The sequence below is a fragment of the Neofelis nebulosa genome, chromosome 1 (genome assembly GCF_028018385.1).
Source record: "Neofelis nebulosa isolate mNeoNeb1 chromosome 1, mNeoNeb1.pri, whole genome shotgun sequence".
Lineage (NCBI taxonomy): Eukaryota > Metazoa > Chordata > Mammalia > Carnivora > Felidae > Neofelis > Neofelis nebulosa.
In genome coordinates this window covers 98,659,241-98,686,822 of record NC_080782.1, presented here as the reverse complement: position 1 = coordinate 98,686,822, position 27,582 = coordinate 98,659,241, and the positions used below count along the sequence as shown (strand labels likewise).

Genomic DNA, 27,582 nt, shown 5'->3' with positions numbered 1-27,582 from the left:
GGGGTCTTAGTGCAGGGTGACCACGAACCTTAGGTAATAAGTGTTACAGTAGGTACAATGATAAAGCAATGTTTTATGGAATGTAATGAAAGCATGTGGGAACTTTATTGCTCAACTTGATGAGATCCTCTGAAGAAGCAGCCATTAGCCTCAATGGAAGGATTTTAAGAGCTCTCTTTGTCCATGTAGGAGTGGCAGGGGGTTTACTATGCCAGACGGAAATCCGGGGACAGCATCCAGCAGCACGTGAAGATTACCCCAGTGATTGGCCAAGGAGGGTGAGAGCGAACTCTTGAACTCTTTTAATTGAAGGGCTCATGTGGGCATTGGGTTTGCATATTGAAATACCAGTGTAAGCACTAGACCCACTAATACGGTGGGGTTGGGCTGTACATAGCATATACTGTGGACAGACCCATGTGGCTGGCAACAGCCTCTAGATGTGGCTTTCCCTTTCCCTGTCTTCTCTTGCTTATGGGCTTTACAAAGCATCTCCCCAGCTGCCCACCTCCGCCTTATCGTCTGTGGTTCCATTATCCTCACTACCCTCTGAAGGAGCTGTGTTTAGGCTTTCCCCTGTCATAACAGCAACAACAAAACAACAAGGCTCGCTGGCTTCAGCCCTGCACTGGGAGCTACCTTTCTCTCCTTGAGGCACCAGCTCTCTAGTGGTTCTCTTCAGGCTGGCTCGCGGCTTGTTCCACAAGGTGAAGAGAGTCCTGGAGGTCATGGTTACATAGATAAAGGTGTGTTTGGCCAGAATCAGGTGATAAGATTCCATTTAATGTCAGATTATCAGAGAAGGTCAATACATAATTTCTTTTCCTTCTCTCAGTTAAATTTTGTGAGAGGGTTTACAAAGCCAAACAGGATCCCTGAACAAGTACGCCACTGAGGAGCCTCTAGTAAACCACCTTGAAGGTCAACACTAGCTTCATAGCATGGTTTACAAGGGACCCATGCTGTCCCGTGATGTTTTGGAAAAAGAAGAGGTAGCAGTTGTCATGCCAGTAACCAGAAGTGGTGAGTCCTGCCTGTGACTCGTAAGACTACCTGAGTACCTTCCAAATTGTTGGGTGGTTAGAAAACAAAACATTCTGTGAAGTCAGCTAAATGTCTTAGGTTGTTTCCTCTCCAATTGTACTTGTTTGGTAAGTTTTGAAATTGTTACCCCTCATTTCAGAGACCATCATCTTGTATTTCCTGATACTTGGCTTCCCTCTGGGGCATTGGCAGGCCTGACAAGGGTTTTGAGCACAGAGAGAGGCCTCCCCTGCCACCCCCTGCCCCTTGAGCTGGTGGCCTTGGCATGGCCATTTCCACTAACAGTCTGTGCTCAGAGGCCATGATGGCTGTCACGTTGGTACCATCTTCTCAGAAAACTTAAGCTAAGATTCGCTCTGTGTGTGTGGCCAGAATTCTTAGGTGACCAAGGCAGAGGAGACACTTTTGCTTGGTAATTTCTGTCAGAATGAATTTTTCTTATCTCTCTGATTTTACAGATAAGTGGGAAGTTCTTTTGTCTAGACGCAGTGTTATTTTTCCCTCACTTGTAGACAGTGCACTATCAAAGGAAATTCTTATTAAAAGTAGGGAAATTTTATCTCTTCCTGTTTACTGAGGCTTATTACAGAATAACCACTATATTCTATACTCTCTTCAGTCCTCCAGAGAAAACTGAATCAGAGAGAGCGAAACAGGAGACTCATTCCTGTTCCTATAAAATCTCACATAGCCCTCTAGAATTCCTGGCTCCCCTCTCCGTACCAAATCTACCTTGAGCTGATTTTTGTGCAGGGAGCTGGATAGCCTTTTCTGGTCTCCCTTGTGGTAATGAGCAAGACCGTAGGCCGTTTTGGGATTCTGTCCATAACATTGAAATAAGAGGATTTTTCTCTGCCTGAAAAATGCCATCATTGTGATGACCATGCTGTGAAAGAATATGGAACATTAATATAAAAACAGCAGCCATGTAATTTGGTCATTGTCCAAATGAGTCTTTTGCTTTTTATATAAGCTGTAAAATTATTCATGTCAGCGGAACTAAAACCAACTTCTTCTCGAGGAGCATTTCATCCTATCGCTGGAGATATCTGGGAGACAAGCTTCAGGAGTCAGTTGCAAAATGAAATATCCATTAGGAAAGTGTTTCTGAGCCAACTGTGATTAAAAGGGAAGCCCAGTTTCTGGAGGCATGTGTGGGCTGTGTATGAAAAATGTGTTTTCCGTAGACTAGGTTTTGTTTGAAATTTAAATGTGCCCTAGAATGGACCCTGGGGTTTTGCTTTAAGAAATTCTGTTGATGTTTTCATTTGCTGATTTGTTGAATCATCTCCTATCTGACTCACTAATAACTGATAATTTATGTTATTAGGAAAATTAGGCATTTTGTCTCCCTCAAGAAGCTGTGTTGTACCACTGACAATAATAAGCAGGTATGGTATTCAGTTTCCTTCCTTTTGCTTTGTCAGCTTGACCACATGTTACATTCTCACCACTGTTCTCTGCTTGTCTTTATCCATATCTTCCTGTACTTGCCAATTTAGGAGGTGTATGGCAAAATTAGGCTCCTTTGACAGACAAATAGTAGAAAAAAAATTCCCTGCAGGCTTATGTTTTTTTGTTAGTAATATACAGCAGTTATGATTTAGCCTGTGGCTGTGCAACTAAAGACTAATGTATTTCATGAGAGCATAAAATTCTTCTTCCAAATAAAAAAAGTCCTCTTTTTCTATCATAATTTCTTAAATGAATGAAAAGCACGTATGTATTTGAGCATTTCACTCCCACCAATTCATATCAAAAACAATCATTCCAAGTTAGTAAAAATTAGTACTATTAGTACTGTTTATTTTTACCATTACACCATGCAGAACAATACGTTAGAATCTTGTCTTCTGGAATAACAGAATTTTAATACGTTGCTATATTTAAGAACTTATAAAGGTAGTTTTTGCCATAGAGAACAATGCTGATATTGGTAAATTTTCTTTCTTATACTTTTAATATTGGGTTGTGTGTATTTTCATTCATCCTTTAAGGTTTATTGGTTAAAAAGCCCTGAACATACATAATTACTAGTGATCTATTTTTGAAAACACAAAATGTGGCCTTTGATATAGATGGAGATTTTAAAAGAAGGGATAATGTCTTGAAAGGATATGAAGGTCTTTGGGGCATGACCCATTTTAGAGGAGCATGTTGGAGACTTGGAAAGTTTGGGATCAGATAGTGGAGGCTGGCCAGACAAGGAGAGAAACTTTGGGGTCATAGGACTTGCTGATGCCCAGGCTCCTCCCCCATGAATAGGCAGCTCCTGGAGGGGAGTCCAACCTGGGTGCTGTGAGCCTGTGGTGGGCTTTCAGCTGGTATCTCAGTCCATTGAAGGTATTCATGTCTTCTTGCCTGATTTTTTTTAATAATGATTTGATACATGTATATATTGCAAAACGATCACCACCATAAGTCAACATGCATCACCACACATAATTCCAAAACATTTTTTGTGATGAAGTCTTCGTTTGAGACCTATTCTCTTAGCAGCTTTCAAATTTACATTACAGTGTTGTTAACAGTGGTCACCATGCTGTACATTATATCCCCATAACTTACTTAATAAATGGAAGTTTGGACCTTTGACCCCTTAACCCATTTCTCCATCCCCACACCCCGCCTCTGGCAGCCAACCTGTTCTCTGTATCTATACATTCAGTTTTTCGTTTTCCATTCTGCATGTAAGTGATATCATGGTATTTGTCTTTCTCCGTCTGACTTAATTCACTTAAGATATCTAGGAGATAATCTAGGTCCATCCGTATTACTGCAAATAGCAAAAATTCCTTCTTTTCTGATGGCTGAATAATCGTGTGTGTGTGTGTGTGTGTGCGCGCGCGCGCGTGTGTGTGTGTATTAGAGACAGAGAGAGAGAGAGAGAGACCACATTTTCTTTCTCCATTCATCCATCAGTGGATGCTTAGGTTGTTTCTGTGTCTTGACTAATGGAAACCATGCTGTGGTGAACATGGGGGTGCATATATCTCTTTGAGTTAGTGTTTTTGTTTCCTTTGGATAAATGTCCGGGGGTAAATTGCCAGACCATATCGTAGTAACATTTTTCATTTTTTCAGGAACCTCCAAAGTGTTTTTACATAGCACCTGTGCCCTTTTCTTCACATCTTCACCAACACTTGACATTCCCTATCTTTTTGATACTAGCCGCTTCAAAAGATGTGAATTGATATCTCAATGTGGTTTTGATTTGCATTTTGCTGATGATTAGTGATGTTGAGCGCTTTTGCATGTACCTGTTGGCCATTTTTATGTCTTCTTTGAAAAAGTGTCTGTCCAGATCTTCTGCCAGTGTTTAAATCAAAAAAATATTTTTGGCTTTTGATTTGTAGGAGTTCTTTATATATTTCGGGTACTAATCCCTTATCTATGATTTACAAGTATTTTCTCCCAGTTGGTGGGTTGCCTTTTTATTTTGTTGATGGTTTCCTTTGCTATGCAAAAGGTTTTTAGTGTGATGATGGTAGTGTCAGTTATTTATTTTTTCTTTTGTTGCATTTGTTTTTGCTGTTGTATCCAAAAAATCATAACCAAGACCAGTGTCAAGGAGCTTGACACTGTTTTCTTCTAAGGGTTTTATGGTTTCAGATATTGTGTTCAAATATTTCTTCCATTTTGAGTTGATTTTTCTGTATGGTCTAAGATAGTGGTCCAGTGTTATTCTTTGGTATGTGGCTTTCCAGTTTTCCTAGTACCATTTATTGAACAGACTGTCTTTTCCCCATTGTATATTGTTGACTTGTGATAAATTAGTTGACCATATATATGTGAGTTTATTTCTGGGTTCTCTCTTCTGTCCCACTGATGTATGTTTCTTTTTTTATGCCAACACCATACTCTTTTGATCACTACAGCTTTGTAATGTAGTTTGAAATCAGGGAGCATGGTGCCTCCAGCTTTGTTCTTTCTCAAGAGTGATTTGGCTATTATAGCAAAATATTCTGGACTAGTGAAGGGAATCGTACATTTTCATAGTATTTAATTCATCATAAAATGCCTCCTTCAGCGCGGAGAATTTCACCTAGAATCAGGAAGTTTTCATTTACTACCGAGACATCTGGGAAAGGAAGGGAATTGACTTTCATAGAAAAGTAGATTCTGTCAATAGCAAAGTTTACACATTCCAAGAGAAAGAAAGAGATCTGGGTGAGAGGTGACAGGCGGGGAGACATCCTGGTGGCTCTTGAAAGATGAACCACTGAACCCACGCAGTGCAAGCCAACTTGTCATGGGCTGTGAAGCTGCTGTGCACGGTGTAGGCCCACCTGTGCTAATTCGTGTTCATGCCAGAGATGAGCCAAGTACATTTTGTGGCCAGTATCAAGCACAGCCTTCCCCCACCAGCCGATGCTTGATCTTCCTCCTTTCTTTCTCAGTCGGACCCCCAGCCTCCTTGTCACCGGTCTTCCCACAACCACATGTGCCCACATTCTACCCATCTGTCACCCCCACCGTCATCATGGCTGTTTGTGTGCCTCAATGCCCTCTCCTCTCCAGTGCGGTCACCAGGCTGTGCTTGTCCTTGGGGGCCCATGCTGCCTGATGCACGGTGGGCCCTTTGGCCGATGGTTAGCTTGAATGGAATTGAATGTCTAGGTCCTGGCTTCCTGCCACCTACAAATCCTTCCTGCTTCCCAGGGAGAGCAGGCAAGCCCTTAGTACAGGACTTAGGGGTGCAGAATACAGAAAAGAGGGCCACCTCTTTTCTGATGCTGTAAATAGAAACATCTTTATTGCCGTGAATTAGCTGTTGTTCTGAGAAGAGTGGAAACGCAGAGCTCAGATACCCTGAGCCATTGACGTCACCTAATGGTGCTGCACAGGCCTGGAGAGACACTTAGATTTTCCAATAACAAAGAATTTTTATGTCTCTGGCTGGCCACAGTGTTTTTCCTCCTCATCGGAGGAGGCTGGAGTGAATGGTGATGAGTCTGTGACGGGAAGGGCTCCCCAGAGGTGGGAGCAGCCTGTCTGAAGGCGGTTCTGGCTGTGCTGATTTCTGGGATGTTAGCCTTGACGTCAAGATCCGCCCATGGGTTTGCATTTTAACAAGGAATGAAATTGTAAGCCAGGATGCTATCTCCTGGTAGTGCTTGTCGTCAGCAAAAATCCCTTTTCCTGTGTGAGCCCTGTAGCTTTTTGCCAAGGGGCTGGAAGTGGTCAGTGAGGTTTTTCTGCTGTAAATACCGTCTCCCCTTCCACCACACACACTTGCTCCCCAAATATGTACTAAACACCTGTACTGGTGCCAGGGACAGTCTCTGCCCCAGAAGCTGTGGGGGTTACAGACTGATAAACAGGATGCATTTCTAGAGCGCCGTGCAGGGGAGGTGTGAACTGAGAGCAGGAGAAACAGAGAACGTAGGACCAAAGGAGACTGGCTAGAGTTTTTTTAGGTGTCGTCTAGGACAAGGGGCAACAAACCACACCCCACAGGCCACATGTGGTCTGTCGTACACGTAAAGTTATGTGGGAATACAGCCACATTCTGTGTTACGTAGTGGCTGCTTTCACGCTACAGCAGCTGAGAAGTTACAACAGACACCTTGTGGCCTACAAAGCCTAAAATATTTACTCTCTGGCCCTTCACAGAGAAAGTTTGCTGACCACATTTCCAGAAGGTAATTTTCTTTTTCGAGCTACCCGCCTTCCTAGGCCAGGTACACTCTTCCTGGGATCCCAGAAATGGCCTCCTCCTGTCAACCCTGCACCCTGGGGCAGAGCCTGTCTCAACCTCTGTGTAGCAGTAAGACGTGAGGACCTGTTTCCTTAATGCTTTTGCCTTTTCACGAGGTCTAAATCCAAATCCAAATGCATGACTCAAAGTGGAATTTCGGGGACCTGCCACCATGCTCCAGGTGTCAAGCTCATGCTGGGAAAGGACACTTCTAGGATCCCATCTTCACACCAGCTTTTCCTAAGCTGGCATCATCAAAGCGGGGCCTCACCACTGGCATCCCTATAGTACTAGCCCACCCTTAGTGCATCCCCCATTCTTGCTTTTTCCTCCAAGCCTTGGCCATGAGAATGTGGAGAGCCCAGCGCTCCCAGAAGCCAACATGCTGCAGGCATGGAGCCCTGGCAGAGAGTATGGGAAGCCAGGGGGCAAGAGGGTGGTGGTGCCCCTGGCGGTCTTGTGTCCTTTAGCTTGGATCATCTGGTCCCTCTTCTCATGGATGGATGACTCACAGGTCATAGAGAATCCCAAGAGAGGTGCAGAGGTTGCCTGTCCATTAAGAGGAAGGTCGTTTTGTGTGTGTGTGTGTGTGTGTGTGTGTGTGTGTGTGTGTGAAGTTAGGGAACACGGACACCCAATGAACAGCTCCATAAAATATCCCCTGTTCTACTAGGTTGTAGCAGGGGAATGTCCTGATCAGGCTCTGAGGTGGCATGCTGATTTCTGGCTCATCAAGGTTCTGAGACAAAGGCTGAAGGAGAACAGAATGAGAGCAGTCTAACCTGCATTTTGCACAGGACTTTCCAGACCTGGCAGTAGTGAGGGAGGGGAGGGAGAGAATACTGGAATTCTAGTGACCACCTCCACATCCTCGTTTTAGGGAAGAGAAGTTGTTTCAACAGTGAAAAAGAAGGGAAGGACATAATCTCTGAATGAAGAATAGCTATTTAACTTGAATAAGTTTTGCTTAGTAAAAACACTTGTTTCTTCCACTGCAGACTGATATAAGCATTGCAACATCCTAACATCACTCTGGGGACAGACGTTTGGGGTCACTGCTTTAAAAGCACTTTTATCTGTGTAACTTGTTTGAGAATAATAGGGGCAGAAATGAGGGCTGAATTGTCCAAGTTTGCAGTGATGGATTCTTGCTTTGAGATGAACTTTTTGGGGTTCATTCCTATTTTGTTGTATAGTATGCTATTTAATCTTGAAATTGTAAAAATTAGGGAAAAAATAGAACTTCATTACAATTATAATGCATATGACTAAACCTGTCAAAAGTGCCTAAGACAAGATACAGAGGGTATAGAGTGGCAGGGAGTAAGAAGGGTGAAAGAACAGGTCTTCCCTTTTGGGAAGGCTTTTTGTGGGGACGGAGGGACTAGGCCCTGAAGGCAAAAACAGTGGAAAATTTTAAGGAATCAGATTAAGCTCAACATAAGAAAGAATTAACAGAATGGGCCAAGTTCCTAGGTAGTTTGTGGCTAGTGAGTTCATCACTAAGGGAGGTAATCAAATAGGAGTATATTGAGCACTCAGTAGGAAAAGCTGTCGGGGGAGGTCACTCACTGGCCAGAGGTTAGGCTAGGTCAGTGGTTTCTCCCAGTGTAGTTCCCTGGAGCTGCAGCAGCCCAGGAATTTGTTATAATTGCAAAGTCAGACCAACAGAATCGAAACTCCAAGGGTGGGCCTAGGCAATCTGTTTTAACAAGGCTTCTGATGGGACTCTGAGGTTGAAGAGCTATTGGACAGGATGAATGGCCGTCAGGCTCTGATACTATAAAGTTGGATCACTGGTTCATCAGTAGGGTCTGTTCTGGGTTAAATCTAGTCGGAAAAGATTTTTTTCGCTTGTGGTGGCCATCCAGCCCTCCTCTCCTGAATATGGGGACCCTGACCCATGCTGCTCAGGACCTTGCCTTGCAGGGGACCCCCTAGAGCTGCATGTCCAGTCTTGAAATATGGCTAGAGATGCGCTCCACGTGTAAGCCACGAGCTAAATTTCAGAGACTTAGTATGAAAAAGAATGTAAATGATCTCATTAAAAGTATCATAGTCTTAGACTGATGACATGTGGAAATGATACTTGCACATATCGTACCTAAAATATCATTAAAATCAGTTTTGCCTGTTTTTACTTTTTCATGTGACTGCCAGAAAATTTAAAATGACACATGTAGTTCGCGTTTGTGGCTCACACTGTATTTCTGTCAGGCAGCTGGTTTCGCCATTCCCTCCCCTGTCAAATCTTACCCTGAATCCCCTTTCCCATTCACAGGTGACAGGCTAACAAGCTGAGCACACCATCTGGTTTCAGCCAGTGAACCGGCAGCAGATGGCCTCCCAAGAGATGAGGCTAAGACCCATTCTCCAGGCCCCTGGCAATGCTCCCCCTGTTATGGGAAGATGATCTGCTGGGCACTTAAGCAGGCCTTTAGGGAACACTTTTGTTTGGGGGAATTGTGGGAGCACCTTTCATTAGTTCTTAAACTGCAGCAAAAAGCTTTTATTCTTAGAGCTCTCCAGTAGACAGCAGGAACCCCAGGTGCCTTGTCCTGTGACAGCCTTCTGCCCCCTGCCACAAGGCCCATCCCCATTCTGCAGCCCCAGACTGGCTTTCTCTTAGGTCTGTCCTTGCCCTTCTCTGTTCTTAGGCCTCTACTCTCCCCACATTTGCCAACTTCTGTTCCCTCTAGTCCTTTCCTTCCTGGCAGGTGGCTGGGCTAATAATAAGCCTTTCCATGATTTTTGGACTTCTCTTCTAGGGCGTGGCAGAATAGGCTCCTCAATACTAAAACAGTACTGTAGCTCAGGCACTCTCTGTAAAACTGAGAGAAAGTCTGGTGCAGGCAACAGGCAGAGACAGAATTACAGGCTGCTTTCTGCTCGTTGCTAGTGATAAATATGTTTGAATTTGTCCTAAATGCCCAGGATTTGAGGTATGTCTCATGTTTTTAATGGCATGGACTGTTTGCAGCTTCCTTGTTCTTTAGGACTCTACCCAGCTTCTCCTCCCTCCAAGAAAACTTCCAGAACCTGCCCGCCATATCTCTCCTGCACCTGCCATGAGGTGATGGCTCTGCTTCTCTTCTGCATTGCCCATTGGACTCTTAATCTTATCCTGCTTTGGATCAGTTCTCACCTGGGGGCTGTGTGTGCCCAGGAGACATAGGGAAGTTATTATGAAAACTAATGTTTACTCCCTAACACAGTAACCTTTGAAAGGCATAGGAGATTAAAGATGAAGCTTTTATCTAGTCCCAAATTAGTATTATGTGTTCAGTATTGGTCTGTATGTAGCTAATATGTCACACATGCTCTAATGTATTTTCCATGTTCTTCCAAGACAGTTGGAGAAAAAGGGAACTGCGATTGAAAACATGACCTCATTCATCCCAGGAAGTGGCTACTCACATTTAGAAATGTTTTTTATGTAATCAGTATATTAGCATGATGTTGAATTTATACACATGTACTGGACTCACAGCAGGTGCTCCAAATAATTGTTAATGTATTTGATAAAGCCACTAAGTAAACACCATTTTTCCATTTAGCTTTAGTACATTTTTACATGAAGCTATTTTTTAAAAAGTCCCCCGATGTTGCAAAACCACATTTTTCCCCCTGAGAACTACATTTGAACTGCCGAACCCTCAGCACTCATAAGTGGAGTACCTGCGAAGTGTCAGAGGGTGCAGACGAGTGGGAGGTCATGGCAGGGAGAGGGAGCACGAGGGGGGCAGGGACCCTGAGAATGGAGAGATGGGATTACATGTGTGGGAAAGTCTTGAGTCAGAGGAGAGGAGAGACACAGCTTCATGGCGGGCATTGGTTCTGGCTGCCGTAGCCCATGATGACAGGCTTCAGAAAGTACCCCTGGGGTCTGAAGCTGAGAGGGCATCACCGTGCTCACCAGGCACAGGGTGAATCAGGCACATTCTGGCCAACGCGGACCCACACTGAGCCTGGTGGGGGAGCAAGAAGACACAAGTGCCTTCACCCTGTTGGAGCAACTTGGCCCGGTGTGTTCAGCAGGACACAGGCTGTCCACCCTGCGCAGTGATGCACTGGGTTCCTTTGCACTGTGTGATCCTTATCGCGTCCTCTCTGCCATGGCAGTGGGTATTTAGCCCACGTTGGGGACAGCTAGGAGTGGAGGATAGGAAAAACAGAGGGAAGGGACTTAAAATTCTGAGGTGCTGATCAAGTTGGCCTCCTGTGAAGCTGTCCATGTCCTCTCAGTAGTGAAGCCCAACCCAGCTCCAGTGGGGAGCCCTTAGCTTGAAGAAAACCACTTTGATTTGAGAAAAGTAATATAGGTTTGGTAAGAAGCAGTAAAGAGGCAAAGACACATTGAAGACAATGAGGATTTAACGAGGAGATAATATGTTTGATTTGGGGAGAGGGATTTTTTTTCCTCCAAAATTTAACTGAAATTGTAAAGGTTGCATTTTTATATAATCTGTCATTCAGACTATTGCAAGATTCTGCTCACTGTGCAGACTTAGACTAATTGAGCCGAAGAGATTTTCACATTATCTTAGACCTGATTGTTGAAAGGATTGCTCATTTAGCATTTGTGGATATTAGCCCTATCTGGAATTTGTTTTGTTTTCCAAACTAACAGTTGGTGGCTGACTTCTCAGGAGGAATTCGTTTACTTCACATTGAGAACTTTTCAGTTTGGGGCATGCTTGGCCTTAGCTGAGCCTTCATTCATCCAGTCAGTGAGCGTCAGTTGCCCCTGAGTCCTTTCACCCAGTAGAAGTCCAAAGGGCAGATCAGACTGAGGTAACAGGTTTCTCCCCACATCCACTCCTGCCGAAATCCTTGGCTGGCTAAAGGGAACCCCCACCATCCACTCAGTCATCCTCACCCTAAACCTGGGAACCACCTTTGGCACGCTTGGTTTCTTGTGTCCCCCACATCCTAGAAGACATTTAGTCGAAGATTGTGTCTTCCTAACAGTTCTAGACTCTGTGCCTTTCTCTCCATCCCAGTCCATTTTATCCCACTGTGACTTCTGGTTGTCCTGCTCTGGCCGCCCATCTGTTCTCTGCCTCTATGAAGAGATAGACTGGCAACGGCTCAAACAGGCCCAGGAGAGATGTTTTAATTTTCTGGAACCATGTGAGTCAGTTGTTAAACCACCCATTGTTAAAAATACAAGTTATGGAAACATGCAATTCACTTTCTAAAAACTTAATAGTAAGCACTCAAAATCCATCACTTCTTCAGTGTTTTACTCCATTATACTATTACCTGAGCTCTTGAGGTCATTTATGTTTGTCTTAGCTATGTGGGGGAAACACCGTCTGAAGCTCAGCTGCCACATCCAATGACGTCATGTTGGTAGCTTCAAACAGCCATGCTGGGAGTGTGTTTAGACCAGGGAAATCAGCAAACACTACAAATCAGGACTTTTTAAAAAATTTTAGACAAAACCTATTTAGCTTATTAAGTGCTCTTTTTTTTAATTTTTGTTAACGTTTTATTTATTTTTGAGACAGAGAGAGACAGAGCATGAACAGGGGAGGGTCAGCGAGAGGGAGACACAGAATCTGAAACAGGCTCCAGGCTCTGAGCTGTCAGCACAGAGCCCGACGCGGGGCTCGAACTCACGGACTGCGAGATCATGACCTGAGCCAAAGTCGGCTGCTCAACCAACTGAGCCACCCAGGCGCCCCTTAAGTGCTCTTTTTAATACCTTTATAGTGAAGACAGACAATGAATGGACAACTCCCTCCCTCTCCAAGCAGTGTTCATACTTATGTATATGTTCACTATTTAGGTCTTGAAATTGATCCTGTAACAACATAAACCCATGGTAAATTCTGAACAGAGAAACACACTGTAGAGAAATGCAATTGGGTAAGATATGTTTGGATGAACACCAAAATGTTTTATTTTCTATTTTTAAATTTTTCTAGTGTTCATTTATTTATTGAGAGAGAGAGACCCTGAGTAGGGGAGGGGCAGAGCTGGAGGGGGACAGAGGATCTGAAGCGGGTTCTGCACTGACAGGAGCAAGCCCGATATGGGGCCCAAACTCACAAACTGTGAGATTATGACCTGAGCTGAAGTGGGATGCTCCATCAACTGGCTCACCCAGCTGCCCCAAGCCAAAAATTTTTAATCCATATTTGTGGCTTACTCTAGATCAAAATATATCTATATTGGCTCAGATTTTTTTTTTTTCACTGAGATAGAATTGGCATATAACATTGTATAGTTTTAGGTGTACAGCATAATGATTTGACACATGAATACATTGCAAAATGATCTCCATAATAAATTTAGTTAATATCCATCACCCCACAATTACAAATATTTTTTCATATGAGACCATTTTAAATCCACTCTCTTAGTAACTTTCACATATCCAACAGAGTATTGTTAATTATAGTCAATATGCCATACATAATATCCCTAGGAATTACTTATCTTATAATTGGAACTTTATACCTTTTGACCACCTTCACCCAGTTCACCTACCCCCTGCAGCCAGAATCACAGGTCTGTTCCTTGTATCTTTGAGCTCAGATTTGTTTTTTTTGTTTTGTTTTGTTTTGGTTTTTGGTTTTTGGTTTTTAGGTTGCACATGTGGGTAAGATAATATGGTAATAGAGTGTTTTTCTTTGTCCGTCTAGCTTATTTCACATGGCATAATGTCTCAAGGGCCATCCATATTGTTGCAAATGGCAAGATTTCCTTCTTTTTTACAGCCAGTATTCTACTGTATATACATTTCACATTTTCTTTATCTATCAGTTGACAGACATATAGGTTGTTTCCATGTCTTGGCTATTGGAAAGAATGCTACAATGAACAGGGGGTACCTGTATCTTGGCAGAGTTATTTCATTTCCTTCTAATAAGAACCCAGAAGTGGAATTGATGGATCATATGGTAGTTCTATTTTTAATTATTTTTTAGACATCTCCATACTTTTTTTTCCATAGTGGATAGACCAATTTACATTTTCAGTAGCATGAAAGTGTTTATTTTTCTCCACATCCTCTCAAACACCTGTTATTTCTTGTCTTTTAACTAGTAACAATAACAGATGTGAGTTCATGTCTCATGGTGGTTTTGATTTGAATGTCCCTAATGAATAGTGATGTTGAGCCTGTTCATGTCCCTGTTGGCCTTTCATATGTCATCCTTAGAAAGATACCTCTTCAAATCTTCTGTCCCTTTTAAAATCCAGTTGTTTGCTATTGAGTTGTAGGAGTTTGTTAGGTATTTTAGATGTTAACCCTTTATCAGATATGTGACTCGGTAGTTTGACTTTTCATTTTAATGATGGTTTCTGTTGCTGTGGGGAAACTTCAGTTTCCTGTAGTCCCAATCTTTTGTTTTTCTTGCTGCTTTTGCTTTTGGTATCACATCTAAAACACCATCACCAAGATAGATGTCAAGATGCTGATCTTTTACATTTTCTTCTAGGAGTTTTATGGTTTCAGGTCTTACATTTAAGTCTTTAATCCATTTTGAGTGGATTTTTGTGTATGGTCTAAGTTGGTGGTCCAGTTTCATTATTTTGCATGCAGCTTTCCACTTTTCCAAGACCATTCATTGAAGAGACTGTCCTTTCTCCATTGTATATTGTTGGTTCCTTTGTCATGCATTAATAGACTGTGTAATTGTGGGTATATTTTTGGGCTCTCTATTGTGTTCTGTTGATCTATGTGTTTATTTTAATGCCAATACCTTACTGTTTTGAATACTGTAGCTTTGTAATACAGTTTGAAATCAGGGAGCATGATGACTCCTGCTTTGTTCTTTCTCAAGATTGCTTTGGCTATTTGGGGTCTTTTGTGCTTCCATATAAATTCTAAGTTTGTTTTGTTCTGTGAAATCATCTTTGGAGTTTTGACAAGGATTGCACTGAATGTGTCTATTCTTTTGGGTAGTATGGGTATTGTAATGGTATTAATTTTTCCAATCCATGAGTATGAGACCTCTCTCCAGTTATTTGTGTGTTTCTCAGTTTGTTTCATTAGTGTCTTACATCTTATAGTTTCAGAATATAGGTCTTCCACCTCCTTGGTTAAATTTTTTTTTTCATTGCAGGTGGAACTGGGCCTTGGGGCCCAGGCAGGAGGCCACCCTACAGGCAAAGGAAGAGCCGGTGGAGGGGCCTTATTTGACCTTCTTGGGGCACAGGTTGTTGATGCGGCTGCATTTCTAGCAGTGGTTGACAACGCAGGGGTGAATGTGAGCATAACACTTGGGGCACATCATCTTGTCTTAGTTGTATTTCTGGGCCAGCTGGTGTGGGGAAGGCTCGATGATGCCACCCTCCCTGCCCAGGGTGAAGCACCAAGTGTAGGGTGGACTTTTTCTGAATATTGTAGTCTAACAAGACTGTGGCCATCCTCCACCTATTTGCCTGCAAAAATCAGACACTGCTGGTCAGGCAGGATGCCCTTCTTGTCTAGGATTTGGGCTTTGACATTCTCAACAATGTCACTGGACTCAACTTCCAGGGTGATGATCTTGCCCATCAAAGATCCACATCTCTATGTCCACTGCAAGGCTATTATCACCAAACTGCTTGGCTACCTTTCATTGAAGAGAAAGAGCCTCCTTGGCTAAATGTATTCATAGGTATTTTATTCTTTTTGATGCAATTGTAAATGGAATCATTTTCTTAATACTGTATCTCTTTCTGATAGTTTGTCGTTAGTGTATAGAAACACAACTGGTTTTTGTATATTGTTTTTGAAATCCTGCAGCCTCACTGTATTTTTTAATTCTAACAGTTTTCTGGTAAAATCTTTAGGGTTTCTATATATAGGATCATGTCATCTGCAAATAGTGACAGTTTTACTTCTTCCTTTTCAATTTGGATATCTTTTTCTTTTTCTTGCCTAATTGCTGCAAGTAGGACTTGAGATACTATGTTGAATAAAAGTGGTGAGAGGACATCCTTATCTTGTTCCAAGTAATACAGGGCAAGTTCAATTTTTCAACGTTGAGTATGATGTGTCCTTGTCATATATAGTTTTTATTTTATGAAAGTACATTTCCTCTCTACCCATTTTGTTAAGAGGTTTGTTTTTTTTTTCATGGTGAAAATATTTATAATTAGCTAGACTCACTTTAGGTGCTCTCAGTTTTGTTGGCAACATCAAAAGCATTATAGTCTGGAGTCAGTTGAACATAATGCCTTCTTCTACCCATCAGGCCTAATAAGGTGTTATCCTGGGGCTTATGGGTGGCCCAGTCAGTTAAGCATCTGACTCTGGGTTTTGGCTCAGGTCATGATCTCATGGTTCATGGGTTCAAGTCCCCTGTTGTCCCCATCTGTGGATCCTTCTTGGGATTCTCTGTTCCCTTCTCTCTGTTCCTCCCCCACTCATTCCCTCCCCCCCCCCTTCAAAATAAATAAACTTAAAAAAATGTGTTGACCTTGGCCATGTCAATGTCCTAGAGCTTCTTCACAGTTTGTTCAGGTGCTAGTTGGCCTTGACATTCACAGTGAACACTAGTGTCTTCTGCCTTCTTCAAGGCTGTCTTGGCAGTTGTGGGGAACTTAATGATGGCATAATAGTCAAGCTTGTTTCTCGAAGAGATGCTCTGTTTGATGATATTTGGGCTACGTTCATTGCTGCAGTGTCTTGGACTGCTGGAAGGTCAGTGATCTGTGAATATTCATGGGCAGGGGAGGGGGGGCAGGGGAGCTGCAAGGTGCCTTTCACCACTACTTTCTTGGCTTCAAAGCCTTTGCTTTGGCATCAGATTTGTGGGAACAGAAGTTTTTCTTAGCTTTCAGTGTCACCTTTGTGAAAAACTGTTAGGAATTTTTATCATGAATGGACACTTAATTTTGTCAAATTCTTCTTTATTCATTGAGGGAGATCACTCATCCTTGCATCCTAGGGATAAATCCAAATCGATCATGGTGTATGATCCTTTTAATATGTTGTTTAATTTGGCTTGCTAATAATTTGTTGAAGATTTTTACATCTGTGTTCATCAGGGATATTGGCCTTTAGTTTTCTTTTCTTGTGGTGTCTTTATCTCATTTTGGTATTGGGATAATGCTGGGTTTTTAAAATGAATTTGAGAGTGTTCCCTCTTTTTCAGATTTTTGGAAGACTTTGAGAAGAACTAACATTAATTCTTCATTAAATGTTTGCTAGAATTAACCAATGAAGCCATCTGGTCCTGTGCCGGCCTGCCTTGCCGTTTCGTTTCGTTTTGTTTCGTTTCGTTTCGTTTTGTTTCGTTTCGTTTCGTTTCGTTTCTTCTCTTCTCTTCTCTTCTCTTCTCTTCTCTTCTCTTCTCTTCTCTTTTCTCTTTCCCTTTCTTTCTTTCTTTTCTTTCTTTCTTTCTTTCTTTCTTTCTTTCTTTCTTTCTTTCTTTCTTTCTTTCTTTTTCTTTCCTTCTTTCTTCCTTTCCTTCTTTTCTTTCTTTTCTTTTCTTTCTTTCTTTCTTTCTTTCTTTCTTTCTTTCTTTCTTTCTTTCTTTCTTTCTTTCTTTCCTTCCTTCCTTCCTTCCTTCCTTCCTTCCTTCCTTCCTTCCTTCCTTCCTTCCTTCCTTCCGATCTTTTATGGGCGCAGTTTGTGGTCACCAAAACAACTACAATAATAATTCCACAGATCACCATAACAAATATTGTCAGAATTACCTAAATGTGACAAAGAGACATAAAGCAAGAAAATGCTGTTGGAAAAATGATGCTGATAGACTTGCTCACTGCAAAGTTGCCAAAGACTTTCCGATTGTGAAAAATACATTATCTGTGAAGCACAATAAAGTGGAGTATAATAAAATGAGGTAGACCTATAAATAGGATCATACAATTTAAGGCCTTTTGTGTCTGGCTTCTTTTACTTAGCATAATGCTTTCCAGATTTATTCTTGTTGTAGTATATATCAGTATTTCATTCCTTTTTAAATTGCCAAGTAAATTCACTGTACGTATACTCCATATTTTATGTATTAATTTATTTATTTTTAAAATCTAATTTATTTTCGAGTTAGCTAATAGAGTATATTTTGGTTACTGATTCACTCTTCTTTCTTGTAATACACCTGTTCAGATTTTCTACTTCTTCATGACTCAGACTTTGTAAGTTGTATGTATCTAGGAATTTACCCATTTCTTCTAGGTTGTCCCATTTTTTTCGTATATAATTATTCCTATGAGTCTCTTTGAACCTTTGTATTTCTGTTGTGTTCACTGTCATGTCTTCTCTTCTATTTTTTATTTCTTTCTTTTCTTCTCTTTTATTTTTGAGTTTATTATTGAGAGTGCTGCTATAAACATTGTGGTACAAGTGCCCCTATGCATCAGAACTCCTGTATCCCTTGGGTAAATGCCTAGCAGTGCTACTGCTGGGTCATAGGGTAGGTCTGTTTTTAATTTTTTGAGGAACCTCCACACTGTTTTCCAGAGTGGCTGCCCCAGTTTGCATTCCCACCAACAGTGCAAGAGGGTTCCCATTTCTCCACATCCTCACCAGCATTTATAGTCTCCTGATTGTTCATTTTAGCCACTCTGACTAGCGTGAAGTGATATCTGAGTGTGGTTTTGATTTGTATTTCCCTGATGAGGAGCGACGTTGAGCATCTTTTCATGTGCCTGTTGGCCATCCGGATGTCTTCTTTAGAGAAGTGTCTATTCATGTTTTCTGCCCATTTCTTCACCGGGTTATTCGTTTTTCGGTTGTGGAGTTTGGTGAGCTCTTTATAGATTTTGGATACTAGCCCTTTGTCCGATATGTCATTTGCAAATATCTTTTCCCATTCCGTTGGTTGCCTTTTAGTTTTTGTTGATTTTTTCCTTTGCTGTGCAGAAGCTTTTTATCTTCATGAGGTCCTAATAATTCATTTTTGCTTTTAATTCCCTTGCCTTTGGGGATGTGTCAAGTAAGAAATTGCTGCAGCTGAGGTCAGAGAGGTTTTTCCCTGCTTTCTCCTCTAGGGTTTTGATGATTTCCTATCTCACATTCAGGTCCTTTATCCATTTTGAGTTTGTTTTTGTGAATGGTGTCAGAAAGTGGTCTAGTTTCATCCTTCTGCATGTTGCTGTCCAGTTCTCCCAGCACCATTTGTTAAAGAGACTGTCTTTTTTTCCATTGGATATTCTTTCCTGCTTTGTCAAAGATTAGTTGGCCATACTTTTGTGGGTCTAGTTCTGGGGTTTCTATTCTATTCCATTGGTCTATGTGTCTGTTTTTGTGCCAATACCATGCTGTCTTGATGATGACAGCTTTGTAATAGAGGCTAAAGTCTGGGATTGTGATGCCTCCTGCTTTGGTCTTCTTCTTCAAAATTACTTTGGCTATTTGGGGTCTTTTGTGGTTCCATATGAATTTTAGGATTGCTTGTTCTAGCTTCGAGAAGAATGCTGGTGCGATTTTGATTGGGATTGCATTGAATGTTTAGATTGCTTTGGGTAGTATTGACATTTTAACAGTATTTATTCTTCCAATCCATGAGCACGGAATGTCTTTCCATTTCTTTATATCTTCTTCAATTTCCTTCATAAGCTTTCTATAGTTTTCAGCATACAGATCTTTTACATCTTGGTTAGATTTATTCCTAGGTATTTTATGCTTCTTGGTGCAATTGTGAATGGGATCAGTTTCTTTATTTGTCTTTCGGTTGCTTCATTATTAGTATATAAGAATGCAACTGATTGCTGTACATTGATTTTGTATCCTGCAACTTTACTGAATTCATGTATCAGTTCTAGCAGACTTTTGGTGGAGTCTATGAGACTTTCCATATATAATATCATGTCATCTGCAAAAAGTGAAAGCTTAACTTCATCTTTGCCAATTTTGATGCCTTTGATTTCCTTTTGTTCTCTGATTGCTCCAACAAGAGGTTGTTAAACAACAGCGGTGACAGTGGACATCCCTGTCGTGTTCCTGATCTCAGGGAGAAACCTCTCAGTTTTTCCCCATTGAGGATGATATTATCTGTGGGCTTTTCATAAACGGCTTTTATGATCTTTAAGTATGTTCCTTCTATCCCGACTTTCTCAAGGGTTTTTATTAAGAAAGGGTGCTGGATTTTGTCAAAGGCCTTTTCTGCATCGATTGACAGGATCATATGGTTCTTCTCTTTTTTTTTGTTAATGTGATGTATCACATTGATCGATTTGCAAATGTTGAACCAGCCCTGCAGCCCAAGAATGAATCCCACTTGATCATGGTGAAATTCTTTTTATATGCTGTTGAATTCGTTTTGCTAGTATCTTATTGAGAATTTTGCATTCATATCATCAGGGATATTGGCCTGTAGTTCTCTTTTTTTTACTCGGTCTCTGTCTGGTTTAGGAATCAAAGTAATGATGGCTTCCTAGAATGAGTCTGGAAGTTTTCCTTCCCTTTCTATTTCTTGGAATAGCTTGATAAGGATAGGTATCATCTTTGCTTTAAATGTCTGGTAGAATTCCCTTGGGAAGCCATCTGGTCCTGGACTCCTTTTGTTGGGAGATTTTTGATAACTGATTCAATTTCTTCGCTGGTTATGGGTCTATTCAAGCTTTCTATTTCTTCCTGTTTGAGTTTTGGAAGCATATGGGTGTTTAGGAATTTGTCCATTTCTTCCAGGTTGTCCAATTTGTTGGCATATAATTTTTCATGGTATTCCCTGATAATTGCTTGTATTTCTGAGGGATTGGTTGTAATAATTCCATTTTCATTCATGATTTTATCTATTTGGGTCATCTCCCTTTTCTTTTTGAGAAGCCTGGGTAGAGGTTTATCAATTTTGTTTATTTTTTCAAAAAACCAACTCTTGGTTTCATTGATCTGCTGTACAGTTTTTTTAGATTCTATATTGTTTATTTCTGCTCTGATATTTATTATTTCTCTTCTGCTGGATTTGGGGTGTCTTTGCTTTTCTGCTTCTATTTCCTTTAGGTGTGCTGTTAGATTTTGTATTTGGGATTTTCCTTGTTTCTTGAGATAGGCCTGGATTGCAATGTATTTTCCTCTCAGGACTGCCTTTGCTGCATCCCAAAGCGTTTTGGATTGTTGTATTTTCATTTTCATTTGTTTCCATATATTTTTAAATTTCTTCTCTAATTGCCTGGTTAACCCATTCATTCTTTAGTAAGGTGTTCTTTAACCTCCATGCTTTTGGAGGTTTTCCAGACTTTTTCCTGTGGTTGATTTCAAGCTTCATCACATTGTGGTCTGAAAGTATGCATGGTATGATTTCAATTCTTGTATACTTATGAAGGGCTGTTTTGTGACCCAGTATGTGATCTATCTTGGAAGAGGTTCCATGTGCACTCAAGAAGAAAGTATATTCTGTTGCTTTGGGATGCAGAGTTCTAAATATATCTATCAAGTCCATCTGATCCAGTGTATCATTCAGGGCCCTTGTTTCTTTATTGATCCTGTGTCTAGATGATCTAACCAATGTTGTAAGTGGAGTGTTTAAGTCCCCTGCAATTACCACATTCTTAACAATAAGATTGCTTATGTTTGTGATTGTTTTATATATTTGGGGGCTCCCATATTCGGCACATAGACATTTATAATTGTTAGCTCTTCTTGATGCATAGACCCTGTGATGATTATATAATGCCCTTGTTCATCTCTTGTTACAGCCTTTAATTTGAAGTCTAGTTTGTCTGATATAAGTATGGCTATTCCAGCTTTCTTTTGACTTCCAGGAGCATGAGAGATAGTTCTCCATCCCCTCACTTTCAATCTGAAGGTGTCCTCAGATCTAAAAAGAGTCTCTTGTAGACAGCAGATAGATGGGTCTTGTTTTTTTATCCATTCTGATACCCTGTGTCTTTTGGTTGGAGCATTTAGTCCATTTACATGCAGTGTTGTTATTGAAAGATATGGGTTTAGAGTCATTGTGATGTCTGTAGGTTTCATGCTTGCAGTGATGTCTCTGGTACTTTGTGGTCCTTGCAACATTTCACTCACAGAGTCCCCCTTAGGATCTCTTGTAGGGCTCGTTTAGTGGTGATGAATTCCTTCAGTTTTTGTTTGTTTGGGAAGACCTTTATCTCTCCTTCTATTCTAAATGACAGACTTGCTGGATAAAGGATTCTTGGCTGCATGTTTTTTCTGTTCATCGCTTTGAAGGTTTCCTGCCATTCCTTTCTGGCCTGCCAAGTTTCAGTAGAGAGATCCGTCACGACTCTTATCAGTCTCCCTTTATATGTTAGAGCATGTTTATCCCTAGCTGCTTTCAGAATTCTCTCTTTATCCTTGTATTTTGCCAGTTTCACTATGATATGTCATACAGAAGATCGATTCAAGTTACATCTGAAGGGAGTTCTCTGTGCCTCTTGGATTTCATTGCCTTTTTCCTTCCCCAGTTCAGGGAAGTTCTCAGCTATGATTTCTTCAAGTACACCTTCAGCACCTTTCCCTCTCTCTTCCTCCTCTGGAATCCCAATTATGCATACATTATTTCTTTTAATTATGTCACTTAGTTCTCTAAGTCTCCCCTCATACTCCTGGATTTTTTTATCTTTTTCTCAGCTTCTTTTTCCATCATTTTATCTTCTAATTCACCTATTTTCTCCTCTGCCTCTTCAATCCAAGCTATGGTCGCCTCCCCTTTATTTTGCAGCTCATTTATAGCCTTTTTTAGCTCCTCCTGCCTGTTTCTTAGTCCCTTGATCTCTGTAGTAATAGATTCTCTGCTGTCCTCTATACTTTTTTCAAGCCCAGCAATTAATATTATGACTATTATTTTAAATTCATTTTCTGCTATATTGCTTAAATCATTTTTGATCAGTTCGTTAGCTGTCGCTAATTCCTGGAGTTTCCTTTGAGGAGAATTCCTCCTTTTTGTCATTTTGTATAGTCCCTGGAGTGGCGTGGAACTGCAGGGCTCTTCCTCTGTGCTGTCTGGAGTAACTTGCGTTGTGGGCGGGGCCGCATTCAGACCTAATGTCTGCCCCCAGCCTGCCCTGGGACCACAGCCAGACTGGTGTGTACCTTATCTTCGCTCTCCCAGGGGCAGGACTCACTGTGGAGTGGTGTGGCCTCTGTCTTGGCTACTTGCACATTGCCAGTCTTGTGGTGCTGCTTTGATGGGCTCTGGCGTATTAGCCGGGGTGGATCCGCAAGGTGCACAGGGGCGGGAGGAGTAGGCTCAGCTCGCTTTGCCTTCGGTGGTCCACTTTGGGAGGGGCCCTGCGGCACTGGGAGGGAGGCAAACCTGTCGGATGGATCCGCAGAAGCACAGCGTTGGGTGTTTGCGAGGTGCAAGCAAGTTCCCTGATGGGAACTGGTTCCCTTTGGGATTTTTGCTGGGAGATGGGCAAGGGAGACGGCACTTCCCAGTGCCTTTGTTCCCCGCCAAGCTGAGCTCTGTCCTCCGGGGCTCAACAACTCTCCCTCCCGCTCTCCAAGCAGAGCTGTTGACTTATAACATTCCAGATGTTAAGTCTCACTGGCTGTCAGGACACACTCCCTCCGGCCCCTCCGCTTTTGCGAGCCAGACTTCGGGGGCTCTGTCTTGCCCGGTGGGCTGCCCCTCTGCCGCCTGGCTCCCTCCCGCCAGTCCCTGTAGTGCGCACCGCCTCTCCGCCCTTCCTACCCTCTTTTGTGGGCCTCTCGTCTATGCTTGGCTCCAGAGAGTCCGTTCTGCTAGTCTTGTGGTGGTTATCGGGGTAAATTAGGCAGATGTGGGTGGAATCTAAGCTATCAGCAGGACGCGGTGAGCCCAGCGTCCTCCTATGCCACCGTCTTCCTTTAAGTCTGATCTCTTCTTTTGTCTTTTTACTCTATATTTTGTTATGTCTCTTCTGATCTTAATTTCCTTCCTTCTAATAGTTTTAGACTTAGTTTGTTTTTCTTTATCTAGTTCCTCGAGGTATGAAGTCAGGTTGCTTATTCAAGATCTATCTTATTTTTTAATGTAGATGTTTATGAACTTGCCTTTTAGAAGTGCTTATGTTGAATCTCTTAAGTTTTGGTGTTTTGTGTTTCATTTTAATTTGTCTCAAGATAGTTTTTAACTCTTCTGTCTTTTTTTTTTTACTTTGACCCATTGGTTGTTCAGGGGAATGTTGGTTAATTTAGACATAATTGTGAATTTTCAAGTTGTTCTTGTAATTAACTTTTAGTTTCATAACATTGTGGTTAGTTGAGATACTTGATATGATTTAAGTTTTCTTCAATTTAGTAAGACTTGATTTGTGGCCTAATATATGATCTCTTGTGGAGAATGTTCTGTGTGTGCTTGAGAAGAATGTGTATTCTTTTGGATGGAATGTTTTGTAAATGTCTGTTAAGTCCCTCTGGTCTAACATGTTGTTTTAGTCCAGTATTTGCTTATTGACTTTCTGTCTCGATGATCTATCTGTTGATGTGAGTGGGATATTAAAGTCTCCTACTATTATTATATTGCTGTTTCTCCCTTTTCATCAGTTAATATTTGCTTTATATGTTAGGTGTTCCTATATTGGGTGTATAAATATTTACAAATGTTATGTCTTCTTGTTGGATTGACCCCTTTATCAGTATATAATGACTTTCTTTGTCTCTTATTATAGTGTTTGTCTTAAATTCTATTTTGTCTGATACAAGAATAGCTACCCCAGCTTTCTTTTGGTTTCTGATTTGCATGGGATGTCTTTTTCTGTACCTTCACTTTCAGTCTGTGTGTGCCCTTAAAGCCAGTGAGTCTTGAGGCATCTGGGTGGCTCAGTCAGTTAAGCGTCCAACTTCAGCTCAGGTCATGATCTCCTGGTTCGTGAACTCAAGCCCCATGTTGGGCTATGTGCTGACAGCTCAGAGCTTGGCACCTGCTTCGGATTGTGTGTTTCCTTCTCTTTCTGCCCGTCCCCCACTTGCACTCTGTCTCTTTTGCTTTCAAAAATAAACAAACACAAAAAAATTTTAAAAAGCCAGTGAGTCTTGTAGGCAGCATATGGTTGGGTCTTGTTTAACCATTTATCCATTCAGCCACTCTGTGTCTTTTGATTGGAGAATTTAGTCCTTTGACATTTAAAGTAATTATTGATAGGTATGGACTTATTGCCGTATTAACAACTTAATATTGAAACCTCTACATTTTTACTCCCTCCTCCCCCACAATTTGTTTTTGAGGTCATGCTTTGCATCTTTTTGTCTTGTGTATCCATTAGAAATTATTGTATTTATAGTTATTTTTACTAGTTATCTTTTTCAGCCTTCATACTAGCTTTATAAGTAATTAACCCACCACCTTAACAACATTGGATTATTTTGTATTTTGCTGTATATTTATCTTTAACAAAGATTTACACTTTCATATGTTTTTCTTTTATTAATTAGTTTCCTTTTGTTTCTTAAAGAAGTCCTTTTAACACCTCTTGTCAGGCTGGACTGGTGGTGATGAACTCCTTCAACTTTTGCTTATGTGGAAAACTTTTTTTCTTGAGTCTGAAGGACAGAAGGACCCCTTGTCTGGTGGATGATTCTTGGTTGATAGTCTTTTTTTCCCTTTCAGCACCAAATTTGAATATATTATGCCAATCCTTTTTGGTTTGCAAAGTTTCTGCGGGAAAATTAGCTGATAGTCTTATGGGGGTTACCTTGTACGTAACAAGTTGCTCTTCTCTTGCTGCTTCTAATACTTTATCCTTTTCTTTAACTTGCAACGATTTAATTATGTGTCTTGGTGTAAGTCTGTTTGGATTCATCTTGTTTAGAACTCTCTGGAATTCCTGGATCTGGATGTCTGTTTCCTTCTGTATGTTAGTGAAGTTTTCAGCTATTATTTCTTTGAATAAATTCTTGGCCCCTTTCCTTCTTTTTGTCCTGGTATCCCCTGTATTGCAAATATTGATCCTCTTGATATCTAAGTCCCTTAAGCTATCGTCACTCTCGTTGTTGTTGTTGTTGTTGTTGTTGTTGTTGTTGTTGTTATTTTTGCTGCTCTGAATGAATGAATTCCACTGCCCTGTCTTCAAGTTCCCTGATCCTTTCTTCCACTTCATCTAGTCTGCTCTTGAACCCCTCTGTTGCATTTTTCAGTTTAGTTATTATAGTCTTCAGCTTTATGTTTTCTGTTTGGAGCTTTTTTATATTTTCTTTCTCTTTGTTGAAATTCTCACTGTGTTCCTGCATTGTTACCCTCACCTCAGTGAGCATATTTATGACCATTATTTTGACCAATATTTTGACCATTATTTTGAAGATGTACATCACTTACTTCTGTTTAATTAAAAATCTCTTTCTGAAGCTTTTTGCTCTTTTACTGGGAACACATTCCTTTATTTCTTCATCTTCCTTGACTCTGTGTTCGTTTCTATACATTAAACAGCCACCTCTCTGCCTTGATAGAGTGGTGTCATGTAGGAGCTGAAACTTAACATTCTGTGCTGCCCTACTTCTTGTCTCTCACAGCTTTGTGATTGTCCAAACAGCTTACTTTGTTCTCAGTGGTTTCAGTAGTTGAGGGTGTGCCAAGACCTGTTAGTGTCCCAAAGACAAGGATCTTGGTCAGAAGAAAGATGCAAGCTGATTAGAAGAGTTGACTCTCAGGCAGCAACTTTTAAAGTATGCAATTCCTGGGGCGCCTGGGTGGCACAGTCGGTTAAGCGTCCGACTTCAGCCAGGTCACGATCTCGCGGTCCGTGAGTTCAAGCCCTGCGTCAGGCTCTGGGCTGATGGCTCGGAGCCTGGAGCCTGTTTCTGATTCTGTGTCTCCCTCTCTCTCTGCCCCTCCCCCGTTCATGCTCTGTCTCTCTCTGTCCCAAAAATAAATTTTAAAAAGTTGAAAAAAAAAATAAAGTATGCAATTCCTTTTATAGGGTAAGACTAAGAGATGGGAATTTTCTTGTACTACCTCTGCACTGTGTCCTGGGGTGTGGGTAAGACAGGCAGACTGTTAAGAACTATTTCTCTGTTTGTTATAGTCTTAGAGGATCTGCAAAAACAAATCCCAGGAGCCATCAGACCTAAATGATCAAGGGGTGTCCCTTGGGTGACAGCCACAAAAACCAAGGTGCCATATATGTGCACAAGCTTCTTTCTGGATGATATCAGTAATGTGGGGCAGGACAGAGGGAGAGTGGAAAGATGGTGTCTGGCAGCCTCACCAGTCTCTAGAGACTGTTGCAGTCAGCTCCTAGATGTGTTTCAAATTAGAAGCCTGCCCCTCAGGCCAAAGCTTTTAAGATCAGCAAATGGGCCTCTTTCCCAGAAAAATTGGGTGATTGTAGTTTGCTGTCTTTGCCCTGGGCCTTAGATGTTAGCCATTTTAAGTCTGCCTGAGCACTTTAAGAGTGATTAGTTCTCTATAGCCTTGTGGGTCTCATGGGTGCAAGCCCACTTGAATTACAAAACTAGATGTTTTGTGGATCCATCTTGTCGGTGGAAGTCTTAAAAATTGGGGTGCCAGATTTGGGGTTCAGAGTCTTCACAGAAATATGATGGAGATTGAGTTTCCTCCTGATTGTGTGTTGACCTACTAGGAGTGGGACTTATGGAAAGATTCTTTATAGCTTCTCCTACTCACTTTTTTGTGAGGTTTTTTTTCCCCTCATTTGCCTGATCTATAGGAGTTGTTTAACGTGTTTCTGGATTTCTTTCAGAGTGGATTGTTTCATATGTAGTTGTAGATTTAGTGTGTCTATGGGAGGAGGTAAGTTCTGGAGTCTCCTATGTCACCTCCTTGAATCTAAAAATTCCCATGATTATTTTTTTAGTTTCTACACTTATGAAAGTTGGGAAGAAAATATTAATCATACAGATTAAATTTAAATGCACATCATGTTTATAGCAGTTTCATTGTGGATAGCAGGAGAAATTGAAGAAATACCCTCCAGTATTCAGAAACTATTACATGATTCAACAGAGGAGTTGCTCACATCATTAACAAATGAGTGGCATTCTTCTG

General features: G+C 41.3%; 1 protein-coding gene across 7 annotated transcripts in view; it reads left to right on the top strand.

Annotated features, from left to right (window-relative positions):
• PDE8B (phosphodiesterase 8B) overlaps nt 1-27,582 on the top strand; it is a 275,841-nt gene that overhangs the window by 178,621 nt on the left and 69,638 nt on the right. For all 7 annotated transcript variants that reach the window (XM_058729063.1, XM_058729062.1, XM_058729060.1 and 4 more), the window contains 2 exons: nt 190-278; nt 2,375-2,435. In XM_058729063.1, the coding sequence (XP_058585046.1) occupies nt 190-278; nt 2,375-2,435 (150 nt within the window). The remainder of the gene's footprint in view (nt 1-189; nt 279-2,374; nt 2,436-27,582) is intronic.